Here is a 24,210-nt window from a genome sequence, read left to right on the forward strand (position 1 = left end):
ACATGAGCCTTTGTATTTATTTATATACAGTGTATTTATGCATTTAATAGTTTGGAATTACCCAACCGCTTTCATGTTTTTGATAGAAGTTGGTCCTCTTTTTGTCGTTAAGGCACCATTAAATTGATTAAAAAGCATGTGTTTCTAATGGCTACTACTGCTTAAAGTGACCGGTTTATAATTTGTTATTCGCATAGGACTGCAGCCATTACACCACTGTCCTAATGGTAAACTCTCTTAGCTCTCTCACAGTCCTAGAACAGAATGGCCAGAACACTATAAAATGGTCACATTTAAGGGGTCCTGACACCCCTGTTGATGTAGCTGTTTTATTTCTTGTTTTACTTGCAGGCAGATGGCACTACCGATGTATTACAAACATAACTTTCTGAAAGCCCGTTAATCCAGTTTTCGGTTTTCAAGAAACCAAGCACAAGATGTGGTCACCAGTCCATTATTGACCCATCCAATCACAACCAACCACACAGGAGCCAATTTAGGATAACCAATTAACCAACAAGCACATCTTTGAGGATGTAGGAAGAAAAGCAGTAGCACAATCCAAACGGACGTGGGTAGAACCTTCAAACTGCACAATGACAGCAATCAGGTTCAACCAGGACACTGGATCCACAAAGCAGCAGTGCCCACTGTGCCACATTGTCACCCACTTGAAACATTAATTCAGTTTATATGTACATAACACAAGTGGTCAGACACAGAAGTGAGGGAGGTGCAAGGCAGAAAGTAAGCCTAGCTGGGGTACCAGCTCATTACAGATAGGCCGATAAACGGCCATTCAGGAATTTGTATAAAAGCTCTCTTTCATGCTAGGGTGTCAGAGTTTGAATTTCAGTTTTAAGTTTTTTTCAGCTTTGTGCTCTCTTATTCACTCACATATTCATTATAATATAATATGTATTATATATTCAACACAGTCTATTTGTGTTCTCTTATTCACATATATTTCTTCTTTACAGGTACAAACTCCAGACACTGACATCCCAATGTTGTCCTCCTTTGCCTGGTGCTATACAAAAAATGGCTGCACTTGTCATTGTCAAACCTTTCATTCATGACTTTGACCGAAAGGAATATCACTTTACTGCTGTAGCTCTGCAACCCTAAACTGAGTTATGGAAAGAATTTCTGATCTTGTTCTTTTTATGTATCAAATATAATAATAAGAAACACGTCAAAGAAACAAGATGACATGCAGTCCTGGACCACTAATGGCACTATAGCACTCAAAGACTCAACAAAATGATACACATGTTCACCAAAAGAAATGAAAGAAGAAGCATGCTGGGTGTTCAGATGAATGTTATCTCTCCAAGCAAGGATGTTTTAATCCTAACATTTTTTATTATAATCTAATAATCCTTTCTGAAACAATCTGTGATGCTCTGCTAGAGATGCTCTCGAGTGAGGCAGACCCCCAAGTTACACAAGTGCTATCTAACTGCAGTATTATTCCAAAAACAAATCGATGAAAAATTCAAGCATATTTCCTGTGGATCTGAGGGACTTGTGGTTGTATCCTATTTTTAACTTACTGGGTGAAAAGTCAGCTAGATAAATGCTGGTGTGTGAACAGTGGCACAGTGTTAGGCTTGCTGAAGCCCACACTCACAAAGTGTAGGTGTTTCATAGTTTAGAAGTTTAAAAAGCACAAGGAAATGAATCTTTACCTCCAGTTTTGACATCTTGGTAATGCAGTTTAATGAAGGGACATATAAATTTCTGCACATATGAAAAAAAAAATGAATTAAACATTATTTAAGATGGATGACACAGAGATTTAGCAGCTTAAATTGATACAATATTCACATTGTTTAGTCACAGTACAGAAACATTTAAAAAAGGTGAGTTCTGGTGTAAAAAACTGTTGAGCATTAATCAAGGAACTTTACGCTCAGAGCAAATAAAGCACAAGTACTTGGGCCGCGGTGTGCCGCTCTGCTCACTTGTCATTCAGCTTGATTCTGTATAGCACCTTCCAGTAAGTTCAGACTCAGGGTGCTCTAACAAGCTTACTATTCTAATAGAAGTTATGGTGTGTGTCCAGTACATTTACATACAAATTAGGTTAATGTACAGCAAAGCAGGCCAATGTCAGATTGACTAATATAAACACGTTATGACAATAGACATTCATTAATGCTATAAGTGAGATACTGTAAAGCCAACTGACAGTAAAACTCCATTTAGCAGTAGCACTACTTGACAAAAAGGAGAAAAGCTCTAGGATCTGAGCGGAGAGGATGAACCTCGGCTAAAGCTGGCAACACATGGCAGGACTTCTAGTCAGAGCGGATGTCAAACTTAATAACTTCAGTTGCTGATCTCATTGCCTGAGGATATCAGATTACATGTCTGGAATTTGCAAAGGATGACAAATTTGTTGACTCAGATATCTGAAATATTGCGAGTTTGTCAGTTTTACTGAATGCCAACAATGTACTGCTTGGTTGCACTGGTGCTGTACGACTGTTTTCCAGGTATGCCGAGTTCAACCTCTACTCTTATTTCCATTCTTCCATGGTGCCTTAAATGGGAGACATCAGCCAGTTGAGTCCCTCTTCTATTTGCAAAGTCCAACACACCAGTGTTCCTCTTCCTTTGTAATGACATTATGTGCATTGCACTTCTGGGTGAGCGCTCTTGCATACACAACAGCCCACCCCCATGACTAAAGACAAAATCAGATGTGCTTGAACTAAGTTCTTAGGGATATCGGACATGACTGGCAGTCATGGGCACTGCTCCCGACTCACTAAGATTGTATTAATGAAGTCAGTGAATGAAAACCAGTGGAAAGCTGTGCACTGTAACATGGGAATCAAACCTCTTCAGTGGTGAGAGTAAGAGTCTGCACCATGACCTTAGCCAGGCCTTCAGTTCTCCGTGGCATCATTAAAATTGTTCAGTGACTCACTTAAAGGAGGACACTGGTGGAAATTCAGGGAGAAATTGTACTTAAGGTTGTGGGAATATGAAACAAATAATTGAGCTAAGTACTTGAAGTGGACACCTCGACAACTTTTTCAAATAAATTGAATAATACGATGATGATGATGATGATGATATACTTTATTAATCCCTAATGAGAAATTGTCTTTTCTTGTTGAAACAATTTCAGCTTTCTAATGAGTCTGGGGGTGGAACGGTCTTCTGTCATTCTGTCTGTATAAATGTGTACTAATAACAGTGCTTCCCCAAAGTGATTTTGTGTTTACTTTAAATTTGATTTTTTTGTTATTTAAAACTTTGAAGCTTGGACGTTTTACACTTCATTATGTATTTGATTTTTTATTTTTCGATTTCTGTCCTTTTTTAATTAGATTTTTTACTTTTTGTAGCTTTTTCTAAGTTTGTTTGCCCTTTTTACCTCTTCCATGTATGGAGTGTTAATAAATATGATTTTCAAGTACACTGGCCACTAATGAAGCTTCTGTTTGACATAATCAGTAGTATAATTGTGTTCACATTTGTCTTACTGTCACTAACAAACCCTGCAATGGGTGGAGCAGTTTAGCCATCTTTCTCGGTTGTATGGAGTGGAGAATCAGTTGATTAATTATTCACTCACTTGAATTCAAACTGCACTGTAATGTGGTGCAGATATAGCCCCCTGCCTCACAGCTCTAGGTATCTGCATTTAAAATGTGAGCCCAACGCCATCTCTGAAGTATGTGTATGTTACAAGCATGGGAAAAAATCAGAATACCAGGAGACATCCACTCAGAAAGCATTCTGTTACATTAACTGGTCACTCTAAACTAGCCCAGTCCATAAAAGTGCTGCCATGATTTTGAGATGAAATGCACTGCCACTCCATCCACAGTTAGTTTCTGCCATGTCCCCTGTGCTGCCAAGATAAACAGGCTATTTGGTGAAAATATACTGTATGCTCACTCCCATTCTGAAAACAGGTATCACTTCAAGTCCATGAACTTATTAAAGCTCTCCATGTGCTTCTTGACACCTCCTTTTGGGCTTGCATTTCAACATCTTTCAGTTCTAAAGTCATATGAACACTTGTTAAACCTCTGTGTGACAGTTTTAAAACAAATTATATATATATTTTGATTTAAAAACAGATCCACAGTCTTCAGGGACTATGGCAAATTTCCAACCCCTTCACATAAAAGGCAACTGTAGGTTAGATTGCTACTCAGTCTACAGCAGCCCACACTAAACTCTTCTGGTTTTGATTATTAGAAAGTACTATGGCAATAAAAACACTGCATCTATTAAACAAGAGCACAGGTGGGACCACCTGCTTGGCATTTCTGCTTGATGCACCTCCAACAATGCCGCCTTGCTGCCTGTAGGATCATCAGCCAGGAGCCATCCTTCATTGATGTTTCACTCCTTTAATCCCAGAACATCTCAAGGTGGTGGAGCACCGATAGGACATCTCCTTACCACTCATGCAGTCAGCTCTTAGGATCCTTGTTTTCTCCCCACGGTTTATCCTTTCTTCTGAGCCAGAGCCAGAAGCTTCCTTTTTCTGCCTTCTCCACCAGATCTTTGAGGGCCTTCCTCAACTTTGAGCCTGTAATTCTAAGGGATTTCAGGAACCTCTGGGAGGATATTCCAGTGACGCCACTGCAACCTACCTCTACTGGGAAGATGAAAGCTCTCCACCATGCTTGCGAGCTCGCAACTAACAGTTCTTTATACTTTTCATTCTTTCTCTCAAAGGTGGCCTCCAACCCGTCTTCACATGGAGCAGATAATTCAGCCATGATGATTGTCCTAGTAACGGTAGACCAGAGCATGATGTCTGACCGTAACAATGTTGGTGTAATCTCTTGTGGGATCTTCAGCTGACATTCAAGCTCAGCCCTCAAGGTACACTTTCCTTCAGGTGACAGGACAGACTACATCCTTATGCTACTGTTCTGGGTCTTGAACCCTTGCCTGACAAACTGGATCAGGCACTGCAAAGTTACCAGGCTGGCCCTGTTTGCTTCAGACCTGTTAACATCTAGGATTTCAGCTAATTTACGCAAGGTCTGGTCATGACGGCATCTATACCACGATAATGTTGCCGTACAGCCAGAAAGGATATGTTGCAAACTTGGATTCCGCAAGTTGTAGAGTTGACAGATCTGCTCCAAGTCATACCAGAGGTGCAGTTTCCAATGACCCGGCAGGGTGTCATAAGTGGCCGTGATCAATAAGCTTAGCCTTGCTTGGGGCATCCTCCACATATTCGTCCACGTGACCATCCTGTTGATAACAACCTCCTAGGATGATGATCTTCCTTGTTGTTACTGACTTACAGCTATTATTTTGTGGCCCTCCACCTCAATGTTCATGATGTCGGATATGACCAGGTCTTTCCTCCCTTTCTTTGAGTCTTTAGACCACAATGTATGTATTGTTCTACATTCAAGACCAACCCTGCCTTGTTGTAGCACTCCAGCTATCTCCTGGTGTTTCAGTGGGACAATGACCTGGTCTACTGCCTGTGTCGTATTCCACTTGTGTCCTGTGTGAACCTCGACTTTGCTACTTTGGATTTACAGGTCAGGTGATTTTAACACAAGCCTCACCTTCTCCTTTAGCCCAAGCTGATGGACTTCAGTGGAAGCTTTAAGAAATTTCTCCCAAAAAGTGATGTGTTGGAAAGACATTGAGAAAGGCCCAGCTATTTTCTGATGTAATTGCTGGCTTTTGAATCCATCCTGTCAACTTTTGAGGAGTTGATGTAGCATAGCTTTAGGGCCACATCGGGCATAGGTATAAGGTGAACTGATAACACCAGACCTTGAATTTCCCTGGTAGTAGACTCTGGTCAATCTTACTCAGGCCGTCTGAGAGCTGAGATGTAAAAGAACTAGCCACATGCTTATCAGACAGATCGGCCATATAAAGCCTTCCAAAGCTTTGCATGGATTGGTCCACCAAAACTGGGATCTTCTCTCTGTCAACTTAAAAAGGATATGCTGTCATTTCTGATCCTTTTCCAGATTGAAAGACTTGTAAAGGACAGCCGGGTTCCATGCCCGGCAGGGATGCCTCTGCTGCATCTGTTCCGGGGGAGCCACCACGGGCAGCTCAATACCTCCCCCGGGATGCTTGGTGGCAGCCTCCCTGGCGGATGATGATTCCCCAGCCTGGTGCATGGCTCCATGGGACATGGAGTCCTCCACAGCCTGGTTGGGGGCTTGGATGGCCGCCAGGGGGAGCTGCATGGAGTCAGCAGCCTGGCTGGTCATATCTTCAGCCCCACCCGGAAGGGCAATTAGGACCAGGTGGCCAAGCACCTGGAACGCTTCTGGGTGGGGTATAAAAAAGGCCAGCCACCACCACTCGAGAGAGCCAGAGTCGGGAGGAGGAGGACTAAGCCTGAGGAGGAGTGGTGGAGCCAGAAGAAGGGTTGTTGTGTTTGTAGTGAGTGTTTGGGACTGTGTTGGGTCTGTGGGACACGGGGAAGGCGTGCCCCATGGCTGAAGAAGGAATAAAAGACTGTTTATTAAGTACGTGCCTCTGTGTCAGTCTGTGCCGGGTCGGGCGCTATATAGCGCCTTTTACAGACTGCAGGACTTGGCTGGTTTCACAGCTCCTGGAAGTCTGTTAGTGCATGCTGCAGTCTGAAAGAGGGTGATGATGTCATCCATAAAGCTTCTAAAAGTTGGGAACTCATCATTAGTTTTTCATATGGTCTCTCTTGCTCTTGCTTGTGCACTTGCTGTTACTCAGCAAAGTAAGAGTAATAGCAACCTTGTCTAACTCCAGTGTAGACAATTATTTCACCCTTCCAGTCCAACACAGTTGCTCTAAACAGTAAAAGGATTGCTTGAACCTCGGTTGCAGCCACACCCTATCAGCTATGGGTTCTGGCTAAGGACATACAAAGTTATGCCCAGGTTAAGCTGTAGCTTGATTTGAAGAGCAATAAGTTAGAATCTTACAAGGAATTTTTAAAGAAAGGATTTGAGGTCTTGCCATTGGCTTCTTGGGTGCAGATAAACACATCCTTCTTTTTGCCATCCACTGCAAGCCCAACCTATCTGGAAAGGGGTCTCTTTTTGAACTGCCTTTCCCAAGGTTTCTTCCATTTTTTCCCTACAAGGGTTTTTTGGGAGTTTTTCCTTGTTTTCTTAGAGAGTCAAGGCTGGGGGGCTGTCAAGAGGCAGGGCCTGTTAAAGTCCATTGTGGCACTTCTTGTGTGATTTTGGGCTATACAAAAATAAATTGTATTGTATTGTATTATCTCCTCTTGTTGACCACTGGTGCAAAATTCTATCCATAAATGTTGGTCAACCCTGATTTACGGTTGTTTTGTCAGAACGGGTCTCCAGGTCATGTGTTCATGAGACATCCCTGCTGATGTTACAAGGTCTGGCATCGATCATTTTATCAGATAAGGTGCAAAATTGCATTCTGATTAGGGGCCCCACCATGGAGAGAGAGGCTTTGTAGCTGGTAACAAGAGTGGTTGCTAAGCCAAGACTTCATATCCAGCCTGGCAAAATGTACAATGCACCCCTACACCTGGAGAACATAAACTTGAAACACCCAAGATTCAGGCACTCTTATTCTTTTTTCCTGTAACCTGGGGCAAAGGGAGTAGTTGACCAGACTCTCCACAATCAAAACAAAGTCTTTGTACATTCGTTCAAATTCATACTGGACTTGCCTAATTTCATAGCAATCTTTTAATGCCCCCCAAACAGGAAGTAGCAACTATAAATTTGTCTGGGTGTTTTGCACTGTTCTAGGCAGCTCTTTTTACTGAGCTTCTACATTAACAGGTTTAGACTACAACACAGTCACCATCGATATTAATCTTTGACATTGTTGTTGTTAATAATAACAAAAGTCTTGAGCCATCATGGCAGATTGAAGAAATCTAACAGAATAGTCTCCTTCATCTAGGTTCATTTACATATTGTATAATGACTACGAAGTATTTCAATTATACCAATCAGCATAAAGATAAAAGGTATATCTTAAAAACATATTTTATGTCATTAAGCCTTATTTAAAGTCCAAAAATAGTTAATCATTAAATGTCATGGGCGAATAAACTGGTTAAAAGAAATGTGACTTCTTATGTGTAAATTGTTATCAGAGATTAAAGTTAAATGTTACACATGATATAAATGAAGTCAGCACGTTCTAGTTTAGCAGAAAGGCAATTTCAAGCACTTTTGTTTTCATTTCTCTTACAGTCGCTCATTTTGATAGTTGGCACTGTAGGTCAAGAAGCTATCATGTAGAGCAGACTGTTTACTTTATTTGTGAAAGGCAAAAAATAAGCTAAATACTAACACAACCAAACTAAAAGACAGAAGCAGAAAGCAAAGTCTTAAACTGGCAAGAGAGCTGAAAGCAAAATATAGAAAGTTAAGAAGCAAGAGAAGTAGTCTTCATCGGTCAATAAATCTTACAAAAGTAAGCACATTCTGAATGTACTTTGAGTGCTGTGTAAGCAGCAGCATTTTTACAGAAGCTCCACATTTCTTACTGTTTTTTTTTCTGAAATATTTATTAGTTACTAGTCTTATTTAAGATTAGAATCGATCAGACCTCTGGCTTTTCAATGTTAGTGGCCATTAGAAATCAATTAAATTGATTTTTTTTACTGAAATTATTAAAAGCATGTAACGTTCCATACAATCAAGTCAAACTTAAAAAAACTGAGCTCAATTCAATCAGAAAGAAAGGAAGGCCAAGAGCCAGAGCAAAACTTTGAGAATAGTAAAGAGGGAAAGAAGACCTTTTCCCCAATATATATGTTTATTATAAAATGTTATTGATTAGATCCTGCCAGGTTTCAGAAACGTTTTGAACAGATTCTCTAAGTGAGAATTTTATAGTATATAACATCAGCTACTCGCTGACTTAAAAGAGGTGGGCTAGGATTCTTCCAGTTGAGCAAGAAAAGTCTAGGTGCTAACAGTGAAGTAAAGGCAATTACAGTTTGCCACAAACACAGCTGTTAGTGGATTAGGAGGGATTGTGACACCATGGCTGTCTGATAGGCATTTCAAGATTTTGGTCCAGAATGATGTTATTTAGTGCAGGCCCAAAACATGTGGCCCAGTGAGACAGGAGCTCGATTGCAACGTATGCAGGTTGGCTCTAGCCCTGAAAACATTTTGGACAATTTTAAGCGAGATAGATGTGCTCAATAAAAGATTTAAGTTGAACAATTGAATGCTTTGCACATATGGAGCTACAGTGAATTCTGTACATGGCTGCTGTCACACACGTGCGCATGGGAGGCAGCTAAAGGGCTGGGGTAAGGGCAATTCCAAACCAGACCAGGATGTGGCAGAGTGCACTGACTCTTTTTCTCCCTTTTCTGCAGACCATTCCCAGGAGAGCTCACCTGGCCCTCTTGACGTCACTTCTGGGTCCGAGCCTATGGAGGAAGACCTTGCCGGCTCCAGCCCCTTTGATGTCACGTCCGGGCTCGAGCCTATGGCTGAAGACCCTTGTGAGCCCGACCCCTTTGACCTTACTTCCTGTCTTCCCATTTAAAAGCCTCCACCTTTCCCCTAATCCCTCAGTTCTGTTTTGGACTCGGTTTTGTGCACATCAGTGCTGCATTCATTTTTCGACTTTGCAGCCAGGATACCAATTATATCGGTGGCTGCCCCAAACCTTGCTATGGCTCTGTGTGGAGTTTGTGACACTGTCTTCCACTCCTTTTCTGAAATGTTGAATGAGAAATCCTTTTCCCACTGTACTCTGGAATCTTTAAAAGGAAGGGTCTTTAAAATGGTTTTATATATTAAATAAATGCTGTCTGAGTCTTCAAGACTGATCAATATTTCTTTTGGAATAGAAATAGGTGGGAGGTGAAGACAATTGGGCTGATTTAGTTTAGCAAAATTTCTGATTTGGAGATAGTGGAAAAATTGTGTTGATGGGAAGCTAAATGTGGAGCTTAATTGTTTGTAGGATGCAAAAACATTATTTATATATATATTTATGTTTTCCAAAAATTGAAAACTGTGTATGTTTGAGAGAGTGGATAAAGGTGCTTAAAAAGGTGGCATATAGAGGTGCCACAGATAAAATATTCTCTAACTTGAAGTGCTTCCCACATTGGTTCCATATTCTCAGTGAATGAAGGACAATTGGGTTGTTAGTATATTGACGATAACTTGTATATACTGGTGTACAAAACAAGGAATACAGTATAAAGAAGTAGTGCAGGATTTAATTTCTATTGTGGGCCAAGCTAGTGTGTGTTCATCTATTTGTGTCAATGTCCAGGTTTTTATAGCTTGTATATTTGCCGCTCAGTAATAAAATTACTTTAAAATTAAATAAAATTAGGTAGATCCATGCCACTTTCTGATTTAGGTCGTTTTAGGGTCGCCCTTTGGATGCGTGGATATTTCGAATTCCAAATAAATGAAGTTATGATTGAATCTAATTTCTTAAAAAATGGGGAGAAAGGGTAGACGATCTATGCACATCTTGTTTAAGTTTTTCCAAGCAGACAGCAAAATTTTGTTGAAAAAGAGCTTTATATTTACTTGTGATGTTTACCCCTAGGTATTTAAACTGATCTGTGATGATAAAAGGGAAAATGTCCAATCTAATGTTGTTTGCTAGAGAATTCACTAGAAAAAGCACAATTTTGTTCAAATTAATTCTGAGTCTAGATATCTTTTGAAATTCTGTTAGTGCTGTTAAGACTGCTTGCACAGAATTTTGTGGGTCTGATATATACAGTACCATATCATCTGCATATAGTGATGTTTTCTGTTCAAGTCCTTCTCTAATAATCCCCTTTTTCTCAGATACGTTTTGAACGCGAACAGCCAGTGGTTCAACGGCAATTGAAAATAGCAGTGGTGACAAAGGGCATCCTTGTCTAGTACCACGTTGTAGTTTGAAGTAGTCTGAGATAATGTTGTTAATACAAACGGAAGCTTCTGGACTGGTATACAGTAGTTTGATCCATGCACATATGTTCTGGCCAAACCCACATTTATGCAATTTGGTGAATAGGTAGTCCCATTCAACCATACTGAATGCTTTTTCTGCATTCAAAGATAATAAAATCTCTAGAGTGTTAGACTTTATGGGTGAATATATTACATTAAACAGGCATCTGCAATTGTTAGTGAGCCAACTGTATGAAATTTGTATCATCATTGTGCACTGTGAATGTCGACACGGATGGACAAGATGGAGTGGGATTCCTTTCCCAGCCAGGAGGCCATAATAGATGGATCAAGTGGATGGGAGGTGCAGCCCAGCCAGGATGGTTCCCAGGCTGCAAACTTGGATGGAGTCATGAAGAGGACCCAAAGCTGCCTTATGTCTGCAACACATGAAAATGACACTGATAAAAATAAAATCAGGGTGCATTAAATACTTCTGTAATCAGCTATTTGCCTTGTGATTGAAGGTGACTAAGCTGTGGAAAAAAAAGACAGGAGGGGAATGGTGTACAAGGGGAGCATATTACAGTTAAAACTACAATTTGAAAATCAGACATTGAAATTCTGTCTGTCAGAATTTGTCCACATTATTTTCCAAGGGAGATGATCCTTACTAATGCTTATATTCCTCCCTTCGCAAATGGGAACCTAGCAACAGAAATGATTCATTCTATCACCAGCAGTTTAATGATGACTCACTCCAACCCTCCAGTTATAATATGTGGTGACTTTGACAATGCTGACTTTGGCAGGAAAAATTATAAATTTTTGTCAGTTTGTGTCTTGTTTAACTTGAGAAAATAACAAGCTGGACCTGATGTAATGAAATTTCAAAGAAGACTTTAAATGTAAACTACTGCCACCTTTAAGCAAATCTGACTACAACTTGATTCATCTTATTTCCAGCTACAAGCCTGTTATTAGATGGCAATCTGTTACCACCAGAATAGTGAGGAAGTGGAGCCTGGAAGCTGAAATGGCTCTGAAAGACTGCTTTCAAATGACAGACTGGGAAATGATGTATGAGCCACATGGAGACAGTATTGAGGGACTGTGTCACTGTATCACAGGCTATACTAACTTCTGTGTCAAAGACAACGATTTGCTTTCCAAACAAGAAGTCCTGGATTACTACAAAGTTAAAAGGTCTCCTGTATTCAAATACGGTGACAAAGAGACTCTGAAGGACACACAAAGAGTGTTTAAGAAAAAGTTGAGTGAAGGAAAGGGAGCTTACAAAGCTAAAATGGTAAACATGGAAGTGTAGGAGTCAGGTGGAGAACTGTGTTCCTTGGTGCAAAGAGAATTGTCTGCATCTTAAGACCAGAAACACCAAGGAACTGGTTATTGATTTTCACTGCACCAAAGAGTCTCTATGTCTGGTCACTATTCAGGGTTGGATGTACACATGATCTACTCCTACAAGTATTTGGGGGGTCCACATTAATAACAGGTTGGACTGGTCTCCAAACTCAGGGGAACTTTATAGAAAAGTGCAGGGCAGGTTCTTTTTCCTTAGCAGACTGTGTTCCTTTAATGTGGGGAGTGAAATCCTTCACATGTTCTACAACTCTGTGATGGCAAGTGTGATTTTCTATGCTGTGGTATGCTAGGCTGGTAATATCACTTCAAGAGAGGCCCACCAAATCAACAAGCTAATTAAAAGTGCAGGTTCAGATTGTGGACCCCCTGGAGGTCGTAGCAAAGAGAGAATTAAAACAAAACTGAGTGTCATTATGAACAATGGTGCACATCCTCCCTCTGATGCACTGAGTATTTTCAGCCAACGAATCATTCAACAGGGGCTCCTTTATACCAACTGTAATACATTTACATGATGCCTCAGTTTGACTGTGACAGTCAATCCAGAACTCATGTTTCTTTTCCAGTATGTGTTCAGATCAAAGTGTGTATATTTATTTATTTACCTATCTATTTACTTATTTAAAGAGCTTCTGTAAAAAGCCAGATTTCCCCTTGGTACAAATATAGTTCTATCTATCTATCTATCTATCTATCTATCTATCTATCTATCTATCTATCTATCTATCTATCTATCTATCTATCTATCTATCTATCTATCTATCTATCTATCTATAACACATAATGTCATCAGAAATTATACAGAAAATGACTCAGATAATAATGTCACGGGCAAATAACAACAGTAAACAACAAACAACAACAAAGAAATAAAATCATTTCATTCCTGACACAAAGTTGTCAGTTTTGTGACCACTGAGAGGTTTCCATAGATGCTCATACAGAATTAAAAAATACAGATTCCAGTCAGATGTTGGCAGAGTCAAAACACTGAAGGTTAACAGACTGTCGAATTTAAACAGAAACCTTTGCACTGCCGATGTAACCACAGTTGTAACCAGAAAACTCCAAGCAAAAGAATGCTCAAAGTGTTCTTCACTTAGTTGTTCCTTTGTTTTATGTCAAAGTTAGGATACTGATAAAAAGGCACAGCCATCTGTTATAGCAATGCTGGTGTGATATCATAGGTCATGTGGCAAGTGAGTCACACGTGTAGTGACTGGCTTCTTAAGTTAAAATCCTCTTTGTCTTTATATTGAGCCAAAGGGGGTGGAATCTCTCTCTGACACTTCAAACTCTTGTGTATTAAGTCTGTTTTTGAAGTTCTTTTAGATTCTCTGGTTCTTGTTGCTTTATGGAAATTGGCTTTGTTTTACTTTTGTGGTTGTCTTTTATTTAATCCATTTGGATACATTTTGCCTTGCCATTGCTCTATTTTTTGTTAATAAAAGATTAAAAACAATTATCTTTTATCTTTTAAAACATGCACACACATATTCTGGTTAAGGTGAATAACCTGGTTGCTTAAATCCACATTTACATGAGCAAGTGATCTTCTGGAGTTCTCATTTGACAAAATGCTTTGATGTTATTAAGCTGTGCAAAAAAGACTTAAACATCATCATCGGCCGCCATAAAAGTCCATCTGATGGGACAAGGAAGCCACTGAAGTTGAATGAGTCGAGATGCAACATTTTCAGAGATCTTAGAACATGCAATAATCTGTGCTGCAGAGTTGAAGTCGATGAAGATGTTTAATGGGAATATCTACCAAAATTGCATCGTCAAAGTCAATGTGGGATGTAACCAAGGCCTTGACTTGAACTTCTGCACTGTGCTTTCTCTCTCTCTCATTTTTCCTAGGGCACGAAGCGGAAGCGGAAGCAAAGCAAAAGCGGACAATGGCCGACAGTGAGGTGAATCGCATTGCAACTGTAGTCGAGGAACTCCAGGCACTCGATGAACAGATTCAGAATCTTCTGTCCAGACGAAGATACCTCAGAGATCTGAAGGCTCGGCTGTTGGATAAACCGTCCTCGCCATCTGTTATCGGCGTAACATCAACCCCGCGTTGTGCCGCGCAAGTCACCTTCACCCCCGCGCCTCGTAGGAGCGACACCGATGATGACCTCGGTGTATTTCAGCTATGCAGGCGGGGGTTCAAGGCCAGAACACCTCCATCGGCACAGGCAAGCATCGTAACCCAGAACCGGTTTGACCCTCTAAGCGTCCCCAGTTCGCCTTCAGCTCCTGGTGATGTAATTGTGGTAGGTGATTCTATTGTTAGGAACCTCAATATCACTTGCCCTAATAGAAAATCTTTTGTTTCTTGTTTTCCCGGTGCTCGTGTCCGAGATGTGACGAGACGTGCACCGGTGATCTACAAGAACAGGGCAGTTGGAGCCATTGTTATACATGCTGGCGTAAACGACATAAGGCACCGACAGTCGGAGATCCTCAAGGCAGACTTCACTGCATTAATTAAAGACACAAAGGAGAGGACCCCATCGGCAAAGATATTCATCTCGGGTCCACTCCCTCTCGTCAGACGATCAAACGAGTATTACAGTCGTCTGCTTGGTTTAAACAACTGGCTGCAGGGCTTCTGCAAGAATCAAGACATTGGGTTCATCAACAACTGGGACCTCTTTTGGGAAAGACCGCGTTTCTTCAAGCGAGATGGCCTGCATCCGAACAGCTTCGGCGCCCGGGTCCTCTCCGAAAACATATCGAAGGTAATTCGTTTATCTTGACTATCTATCTCTGCTTTTAACCCCTTCCGAAATGCCACTCCTGTGTTTGGTCATGATAATTGTTTAAAAAAATCTTCCATAAAAGTGCGCAACATAAATACTGTAATAACCAATCTTAATGCACATAGAAAATCTAGGCAATACGGCATAAACGCCAATAATTTAATTAAAGTTACTACTTTAGATGAACAATGTATTAAAACTGTAAAAACAGATCATAGATTAAATAAAAAATACACACAGAGTGGCGCTAATAAAAATAACTTAATTCCGGTTCCCTATATCAATAACGCACATAGTATTCATCTCTGCTCCTCCGAAACATTGAATATGGCACTATTAAATATTAGAGCTTTAACTAACAAGACGTTTTTTATCAACGACATTATTAGTGAAAAAAAAATAGATTTTATTGCACTAAGTGAAACGTGGCTTAGCTCAGATGGCGCAGCTGTTTTAATCGAATCTGCGCCTCCGGATTACAATTTTACTCGTGCTGATCGCCAAGGAAAGAGAGGTGGAGGACTAGCAAACATTTACTCTAGCAGGTTAAAATGTAAAAATATCAGTTTTGGTAAATTCAAGTCTTTTGAGTATCTCGCCATTATTATTCAGGGAGATTCTCACGTTCTAGTATTATCCGTGTATAGACCTCCAAAATTCAACGCGTCTTTTTTTGAGGAATTCTCTGACTTGATGTCAATCTTAATTACGAACTATGACGCACTCTTAATAGTCGGCGACTTTAATTTTCATGTAGATAATCAATGTGACCAAAAAGTAAAAGAATTTATGAACCTCCTGGACTCTTTTGATTTGAGACAGCTCGTTAATCAGCCTACACATAAAGCAGGTCATACGTTAGACTTAGTAATTACTAAAGGACTAAAAGTTGATATAAAGCAGGTCATTGATACGGGTCTTTCAGACCATTTTCTTCTACTTTTTAATATAGAAATAATGATAGAAAACACTCATGAGAAGCATATTGTTAAAAAACGCTTCTTTGACTCATCAGCAACTTTAAAACTTACAAACATTCTAACCAATCAGTCCGTTTATAGTGCCAACTATAATAGCGAGGAGAATGTAAATAGTAAGGTGGAAAGATTTAATACTAAAGTGAGGGCTGCTGTTGACATAGTTGCACCTGAAAAGACAGTTAAAAAATCTTCTAGCATTGTTATACCTTGGAAGACCCAAAGAGTGTCTGATTTAAAGAGAACATGCCGTAGAGCTGAGCGTAAATGGAGGAAGACTAAACTAACTATTGACTATGAGATATTAAAAGTTAAAATAACAGAATACAATAACACAGTCCGTCTTGAGAGGCGCTGCTATTTCTCTAAGATTATAAATAACAATGCTAGTAATCCCAGAGTCTTATTTTCGACAATTGATCATCTGTTAAACCCAGGTAACTCAAAGGAATGCCTCCTAAGTACTTCCAGTAAAACCTGTGAGGCTATCGCTGTATTTTTCAATCAAAAAATTAATGATATTAGAAATAACATAGTATATCTCCCCAACACTAAGGATCCCCCGAAACCCCAGTACTCCATAATAAATAAATTAGAGTCTTTCACTAGGATAGATTTACCTGATTTACATAAAATAATTTCTCAAATGAAACCATCCACCTGTGCCCTTGACCCAATACCAACAAATTTTTTCAAAGAAGTATCGGGTGTGCTTATTGATAATGTTCTTGACATAGTAAATTCGTCATTAGATACGGGGGTCTTCCCAGATTGTTTTAAGACTGCGGTAGTTAAACCCCTACTTAAGAAAAATAATCTCGACCCCTCTGCTCTTGAAAATTATAGACCCATCTCTAACCTGCCTTTCTTAAGTAAAATTCTAGAGAAGGCAGTCATTATACAGTTAAATGAGCACCTCAATAAACATGCTATTCTTGATAAATTTCAGTCAGGTTTTAGAACAAATCACAGCACAGAAACTGCACTCGTTAAAGTAGTAAATGACTTGCGGGTAAATGCAGACAGAGGCCATTTATCTGTTCTCATCCTCTTAGATTTGAGTGCCGCATTTGACACTATTGATCATAATATTCTTAAGAATCGCCTTAGTCAATGGGTGGGCCTCTCTGGCAGTGTCTTAAACTGGTTTGAATCCTACCTGGCAGGGAGAAAATTCTTTGTTAGTTGTGGTAATTATAACTCAAAGACACATGATATTCTATATGGTGTTCCACAAGGCTCTATCCTGGGTCCGCTGCTCTTCTCCATCTACATGCTTCCATTAGGTCAGATTATCTCGGGACATAACGTGAGCTACCACAGCTATGCTGATGACACACAGCTGTATTTATCAATAGCACCTGATGACCCCAAATCTCTTGATTTGCTAACACAATGTCTAACTTGTATCTCAGAATGGATGAATAGTAACTTTCTCAAATTAAATAAAGAAAAAAACGAAATCTTAGTGATTGGCAATAATGGATACAATGAGGCTATTAGAAATAAACTGGATGCATTAGGATTAAAAGTCAAATCGGAGGTAAAAAGCTTAGGGGTAACCGTTGATTGTAATCTGAATTTTAAATCGCATATTAATAAAATCACTAGGACAGCATTTTTTCACCTAAGGAACATAGCAAAAGTTAGACCTCTTATATCATCGAAAGATGCAGAGAAATTAGTTCATGCGTTTGTCTTTAGTCGGCTAGATTACTGTAATGCACTCCTCTCAGGACTCCCCAAAAAAGACATCAATCGTTTGCAGTTAGTGCAGAATGCAGCTGCTAGAATCCTTACCAGGAAAAGAAAATCCGAACACATTTCTCCAGTTTTGATGTCACTACACTGGTTACCTGTGTCATTCAGAATTGACTTTAAAATTCTGCTTATGGTTTATAAAGCTTTAAATAATCTCGCCCCGTCTTATATATCGGAATGTCTGACACCTTATATTCCAAATCGCAACCTCAGATCCTCAACTGAGTGTCTCCTTAGAATTCCAAGAGCAAAACTTAAAAGAAGTGGTGAGGCGGCCTTCTGCTGTTATGCACCTAAAATCTGGAATAGCCTGCCAGTAGGAATTCGCCAGGCTAATACAGTGGAGCACTTTAAAAAACTACTGAAAACACATTACTTTAACATGGCCTTCTCATAACTTCACTGTAATTTAATCCTGACACTCTGTATATCCAATTCATTATAATAACTATTCATTCAAAATTTGTACTAACCCCTACTCTCTCTTCTGTTTCCTTTTCCGGTGTCCTATTGGTGGTGGCTTGTGCCACCACCATCTACCCAAAGCACCATGATGTTCCAACAATGATGGATGGATTAAAAGCCAGAAGTCTGTATAACCATCAGCATCAAGTGACTCCGTGAGAACCCTAACTACAAAGAGGACTATTTCATTTATGTTAGGTAGAATGCCCAAAGGGGACTGGGCGGTCTCGTGGCCTGGAACCCCTACAGATTTTATTTTTTTCTCCAGCTTTCTGGAGTTTTTTTTTGTTTTTTCTGTCCACCCTGGCCATCGGACCTTACTCCTTATTATGTTAACTAAGGTTGTCTTATTTTAATTTCTTTTTTGTCTTTTATTCTTCTTTTCTTCATTATGTAAAGCACTTTGAGCTACTTTTTGTATGAAAATGTGCTATATAAATAAATGTTGTTGTTGTTGTTGTTGCTTTGCTAAAGCAGGGGTTAGTCTACAGATGTTTTGCAGAAGAAAAAAGGAGATGTGGGAAACATTATTTATGTGAGCAGCACTTGAAGGAGTGCTATACAGAATAACACCAAGCCCCTTGGTCTGTGCTGTAATGAGTGTAGTGTATCTAGCAATTTAAAGACTGAAGCTGCATGTCTTTGCCAAATTTGATTTAGACCCAGTAAGGAGCAGCGTCATTTTACTGCAGTTAGGTCTGAGAGAGTCATCTTTGTATTAATGTCATCAAGACATGCAGTAAGGGTCATGGGAGGAAAATGGAAGTAGGTTTATTAGACATGTAGAGGTGCATCTTATCAACATAGCAATGAAAATAAATATTGTAGTGATGGAAGATATTACCAAGGGGAGGAAGGTAAATAATAAGGTGCACCGGCCCCAGTACTGAACGCTGTGGGACTCCATGGCGAACTGCCAAGTTCTCTGACCTGTAGGTCTGTATTTAAACAAATTGTGCCCTATGAAGCACACCACAGATACACAGTACTGCAGACTCCAACTCTGACCAATCACTCCAAAATGAGCTGACAGGATCTCGTATCAAAGGTTGTGCTGACATCAAGGAGGAGAAGGATGGAGAGTCGTCTGTACAGAGGAGGACACTGATGCTTTTTCCTAGGACAGTTACAGTGCTACGTTTGGGCCGAAAAACTAGATTGAAATAATTCAGAGATTATTATTATGAAGATAACAATGAAGTTGAGATGCAACAACCCTCTCAAGAATATTGGAAATGAAGATTAAATCCAAAATTGTTCAATAGTTACTGAAATCGTCAGAGGCTAAACCAAGTTGTTTGTGAGTTGGTCTAATGAGAGCAGGTTCCAGTGAGGAGTGAACTATGGCAGAGGTAGGACAAATATTAATTATGTCGCATATTGGGGGGAAAATAATAGGCGGGTGGGTGGGCTTTAATTAAACTTGCAGGAGCACATTCCAGTGAATGGGTAGATGAAACAGACTTAATAATTAGTTCAGAGATCTGAAATCAGTTGAAAGACTAAAGTAGCCTACATTCTTTAAATTAAAATCAACCGAGAGAATAAATGACTAAACGTTTGGCAGTATCATCCTTATTAACTAGAAAGGTAGATCTTGAGGAGGATGGTAATTTTTACTATATTGATGATTATGTACAGTATATTTGACTCAGGCTAATGTTCAACACCTTTTGCATGAGAAGCAATCTGCAATAAAGTTTATCCAGTTCAATCAAAGCCCAAAGGCTCTTGCTGTTGCACCCAAGTCTCCAGGCATTAAACCCCAAACTAAGACTCCAATGTGTATTGCTTTCTTCATCAATGTTTGATGCTGTATCAACAGAGCCGCCTAGTGCATGGTGTACAACCACCACCATTGAGCCATTACCTCAAAAGTTTGCACTTAGGGTTAATGATTGCATTGTTTGTTACAGATACTTTTGTTCCATTTTTTCCAGGGCATGCTGCTGCCTCATTTGAACCACCACATGCTTTATGTCTGCAATTGTTAGTGAGCCAACTGTATGAAATTTGCATCATCATTGTGCACTGTGAATGTCGACACAGATGGATCAAGATGGAGTGGGATTCCTTGCCCAGCCAGGAGGCCATAGTAGATGGATCAAGTGGATGGGAGGTGCAGCCAAGCCAGGATGGATCCCAGCTCTCATTCCAGCTGGGGAGATAGAGCGATGGATGGGCTGAGTGAGAGCATATATCAGAAATGGGTTGTTCCCCAATATGAAAGGTGGCAGTGCAGCTGTGTTGTAATTCCAGTTTGGACACTCGCATGATTGTGTGGGACCTGGAGTTCGAAAGAGCAGCACTGTTGGGGCTATTGGGTACACCAGAAGGTGCTGTCAGGAGAACACCTCCCTATTTTGTAAAGCTTCTCCCTGGCCCAGGTGTGCTTCCTCTGAGCAATGCTGTAGCACCGAAAATACACCAGCATAAAAAGAAGACTTGTCTGCCCCATTCGGGGAGTTAGAGTCAGGAGGTAGGGGACAGGGCTTGCCTGGGTCAGAGTGGAGGGAGACAATTGGAATTGAGCTTGGAATTGCTTGTGTTTGGAGGAAGAATCAGGAAAAGTTTATTTTTATATAATAAAATAAACATTATTGAACCATTGACTGTGTTTGTGACTGTGGCTGAACTTGCCATACCTGTTAATCCTTTGTACAGCACTGGCTCCATCAGGCAGCACGCTATTGGTTGACTATGCTGAAAGGTTGATACTCAGTCAGAAAATCTGACATGCTCAACAATTTTTGATTGTTTAAATGATGAGATCAGCAACTGCGATCGGCAAATCTGATACATCACATACAGTAATGTGACATCAGCTTAGCAAACTTTCCAAGAGCTAAAGATTCATTTTTTTTGGTTCTGTTGCAAAGAATCAACCCAGAAAGCTGCTTTTGAGTGTTCCCATTCCTGAGTGCAAATTCTCAACTGGTTACAGAACAGTTAATATTAATATTACTGTGGTGATATACAATACATGGTTGTTGACACACAATAAAGTCTTCACTCATGAGGATGAAATCAAATATTCAGCTTTTGCAAAATAAGATTCTGTTTCCAATGTGTAAGTCAACTTGAACTGCCAATGTACTTCACTGCTAAGTTACCAGTAATAAACTTGCAAAACAAAAGCGAGAAAAATAAAACAAAGTAGCATTTGTACAGTCAGCTTTAATGAGCTGTTAAAAAATGAACAAACATGTTAAAATGTACAATTTCAAAATAAGTTACAAAATTAAAGGTAAGTATGGATAATAACTTAGAAATACTTTCTTCAATTACAAACTTGAATTTAAAAATCTCTGGAAAAGACTACACACAATGCTGAACTTTCCTTTAAAATGATGTGGTTAATTTTGAAAACGCTCTTTAATTTTTACAATTTGCCTTAAATTATGAAAGTGAGAAACACAGCGATTGCACCAAAGGAATGCACTGCTCCAGTGGATTTGTTGGCACACTGGAGACCTTCTTACAAGACAACTGTCTACCATTAATTTGCCACCTGCACATTCTGAGGCTCAACCACAGGCCTGTAAAGAGGCTATGAAGGCAGATGGGGAGCAATGAAAGGTGACTGAATGAACATAAAGAAATGTGGGTCTCAGATTAGAAATTGTCACACAGATCTCAGATTGGCAATTCTGTCTGAGGGATGATTTCAAGGATTCATTTTCATTAGAAGCATGTGACACCACTCAGATTCCAGTCATGCTTGGGTATTGCATAACAAGTGGAACCCTCAACACTGTACAGATAGGACATGGGGACTGACTGGTAAACAAATCCTGAAGATGAAGCCCAATAAAGATCATTATTTGTGTGGTTATTTTGCAGTTTATAAAAAACTTCTATACAAGGCAGTTCACAGGTATGACAGTTTGGTGAAAGAGTGAGAGAGGCTAGATTGAGATGGTTTGGGCATGTGCAGAGGAGAGCAGAGGGGTATATTGGGAAAAGAATGCTGAGGTTGGAAATGGCAGGCAAGAGAAAAAGAGGAAGGCCAAAGTGTAGATTTATGGATGTGGAGAGGGAGGACATGAAGGCAGTCATTGTGGCAGAAATTATGTAAAACATAGGGATGGATGGAGGTGGATGATCCCTAAATGGGAGCAGCTGAAAGAAGAAGATACAAGGAAGTTCACCATCAGAACATCTTGGAGAAGAGTCAAACATTTTCACATAAACTACAAAGCTCCCTGGATGTAATAAGGGTGTGAAGAGCTAGAGTGTACAACTATAGCTGCCAAGTAAACTCAAACCGTAATGGCGAAGCACTATGACTCTCCTCGTTACAAAGGATGTCTGAGAATAAAAGTGCTGACATCTGGAATATAATAGAAGATGGGTAGAGGGTGAGAAAAATGACTTCTAACAGTGCGGCAGAGAAATAGAAAACCAGTCACATAAAAGCCCATATTTAACTGTGTATGTACTATGTAATGTGCTTTAGATTATTTTGCATAATAGGCACTTAAACAAAATCCTTGAATCCTTGAGGCACCATTCCGACAGTATTCCCAGCTTTTAGCCATCACATGAGTTGTGTCACAGTTACCAGCACATGGAGATAGAAGACCTGTGGGACAAGAAATGATCATCCACATCCAACAAAAGAGTTCACTGAAAGTGTTTATAGTCATTGTGCAGTCATCACTACTTTGTCTTATTTCAAATGAATGCAAAGTCACTGGCTAATGGCCAATGGAAGGGACCTCTTAAATATTTACCATTTGATTTACAGAATCACACTTAAATTAAATGTTAAAACAACAGTTGCAGGTAGACAATGGGCTATATGCAGAAATACTATACAAACTATATTGCATACATTTTAATAATTGTGAAATGTGGCACTCAGCTCAATAGATGAATGTCTCCAGTTTTGCTGTTAAACAAGTAAGACTGTCCTGTTGCTGGAAACAAAAAAGAAGACATGAGGTAAGTTAAAGTAAAAAAATGCAGTACATATCACAAAAAGATGGTTTAAGTAGTAAGCAGAAAGAAGTATATAATATTCATAAGCCAATCAAATTTTAGTATATGAGTAAAAAAAGAAATTATACAAAAACAATTAAATCACAAAATGAAAACTCACACATTTAAAGTTCAACAAAAAAAAATTAATGCAAAAGCCTGTAAAAAGCTTTTTGACTTGTCAACTTCTCTTTAAACTAAGTAGATCCAACACACTTCATTGAGTAAAGTGATTTAGTGTTTCCTTTACACTTAAAAGTATTTTTAATTACAATGTACCTCATAATTAGCAGTATAAACTGAAGTTTTTAAGTTGGCTACACAAAAAAATTGTCCCAAAGTATGTCAATATGTAAAAGTATCTGAGTATCCCTTAGGGATGCCTTACTGTGAGGCAGCAGGGCTAATACTACACTGCTGTGCCACCTCTTTATGTGTCACCTACTTGACGAATATACGTTTTTAAGTTGACAACATTTTATACGTTTACTTTCTTTGAAACAGTTTTATCTGATTATTTGTTAGTATTATCAAGTTAAATTGTGACATCAACATAAAAACATTTTCCATAATATCATGAACCAAAGACTGTACAAACATCGCATAACAATGTGTGCATTACTGAAGTAATCCTCACCCTAAGTGAATGTGTCTGCACTCCACCTGGTGTTGTTCAGTGGGCTGAATATGCGCCATGAACTTCAGCAGACATGAGGTCAGAACTTAGACACAGCATTTCAAATGAAAGTCGAGAGAAGAATCGTGCCATCCTACCAACCTGGTTAACTCATCACAACATTTTTTTTTGTCAGTGAATTAATTAAATGGGAATCAAATTGCTTACAATTATAAGTTGAAGTAACTACTGTACTTATTATATCAGCACAACATATTAAATAATGTTTTGCAATTCAGAAAGTTTAACAAAATTATTACATTTGAATTTTTAGGTTGCAACTAAACATTTATTTAAAGGTCCCCTGAATTATTTTTTAGAGTGCTGAAACAGTAAGAATA

At 39.5% G+C, this 24,210-nt stretch overlaps 2 protein-coding genes across 4 annotated transcripts in view; one reads left to right on the forward strand and one right to left on the reverse strand.

Annotated features, from left to right (window-relative positions):
* LOC114659400 (paired box protein Pax-4) overlaps positions 1-4,839 on the forward strand; it is a 51,536-nt gene extending 46,697 nt beyond the window's left edge. Inside the window, exon 11 of the mRNA XM_051929809.1 lies at positions 4,711-4,839. Coding sequence (XP_051785769.1) covers positions 4,711-4,839 — 129 coding nt within the window. The remainder of the gene's footprint in view (positions 1-4,710) is intronic.
* A 17,805-nt stretch (positions 4,840-22,644) lies between these two features.
* Positions 22,645-24,210, reverse strand: part of LOC127526682 (cadherin-related family member 4-like) — a 109,093-nt gene continuing 107,527 nt past the window's right edge. For 2 of the 3 annotated variants that reach the window (XM_051922811.1, XM_051922817.1), the window contains one exon: positions 22,920-23,132. In XM_051922811.1, the coding sequence (XP_051778771.1) occupies positions 23,074-23,132 (59 nt within the window). In that variant the 3' untranslated portion in view covers positions 22,920-23,073. Of the gene's footprint in view, positions 22,796-22,919; positions 23,133-24,210 lie in introns of those variants that run through there. The other variant, XM_051922815.1, reaches the window with a different exon arrangement.

The sequence above is a fragment of the Erpetoichthys calabaricus genome, chromosome 1 (assembly GCF_900747795.2).
Source record: "Erpetoichthys calabaricus chromosome 1, fErpCal1.3, whole genome shotgun sequence".
Lineage (NCBI taxonomy): Eukaryota > Metazoa > Chordata > Cladistia > Polypteriformes > Polypteridae > Erpetoichthys > Erpetoichthys calabaricus.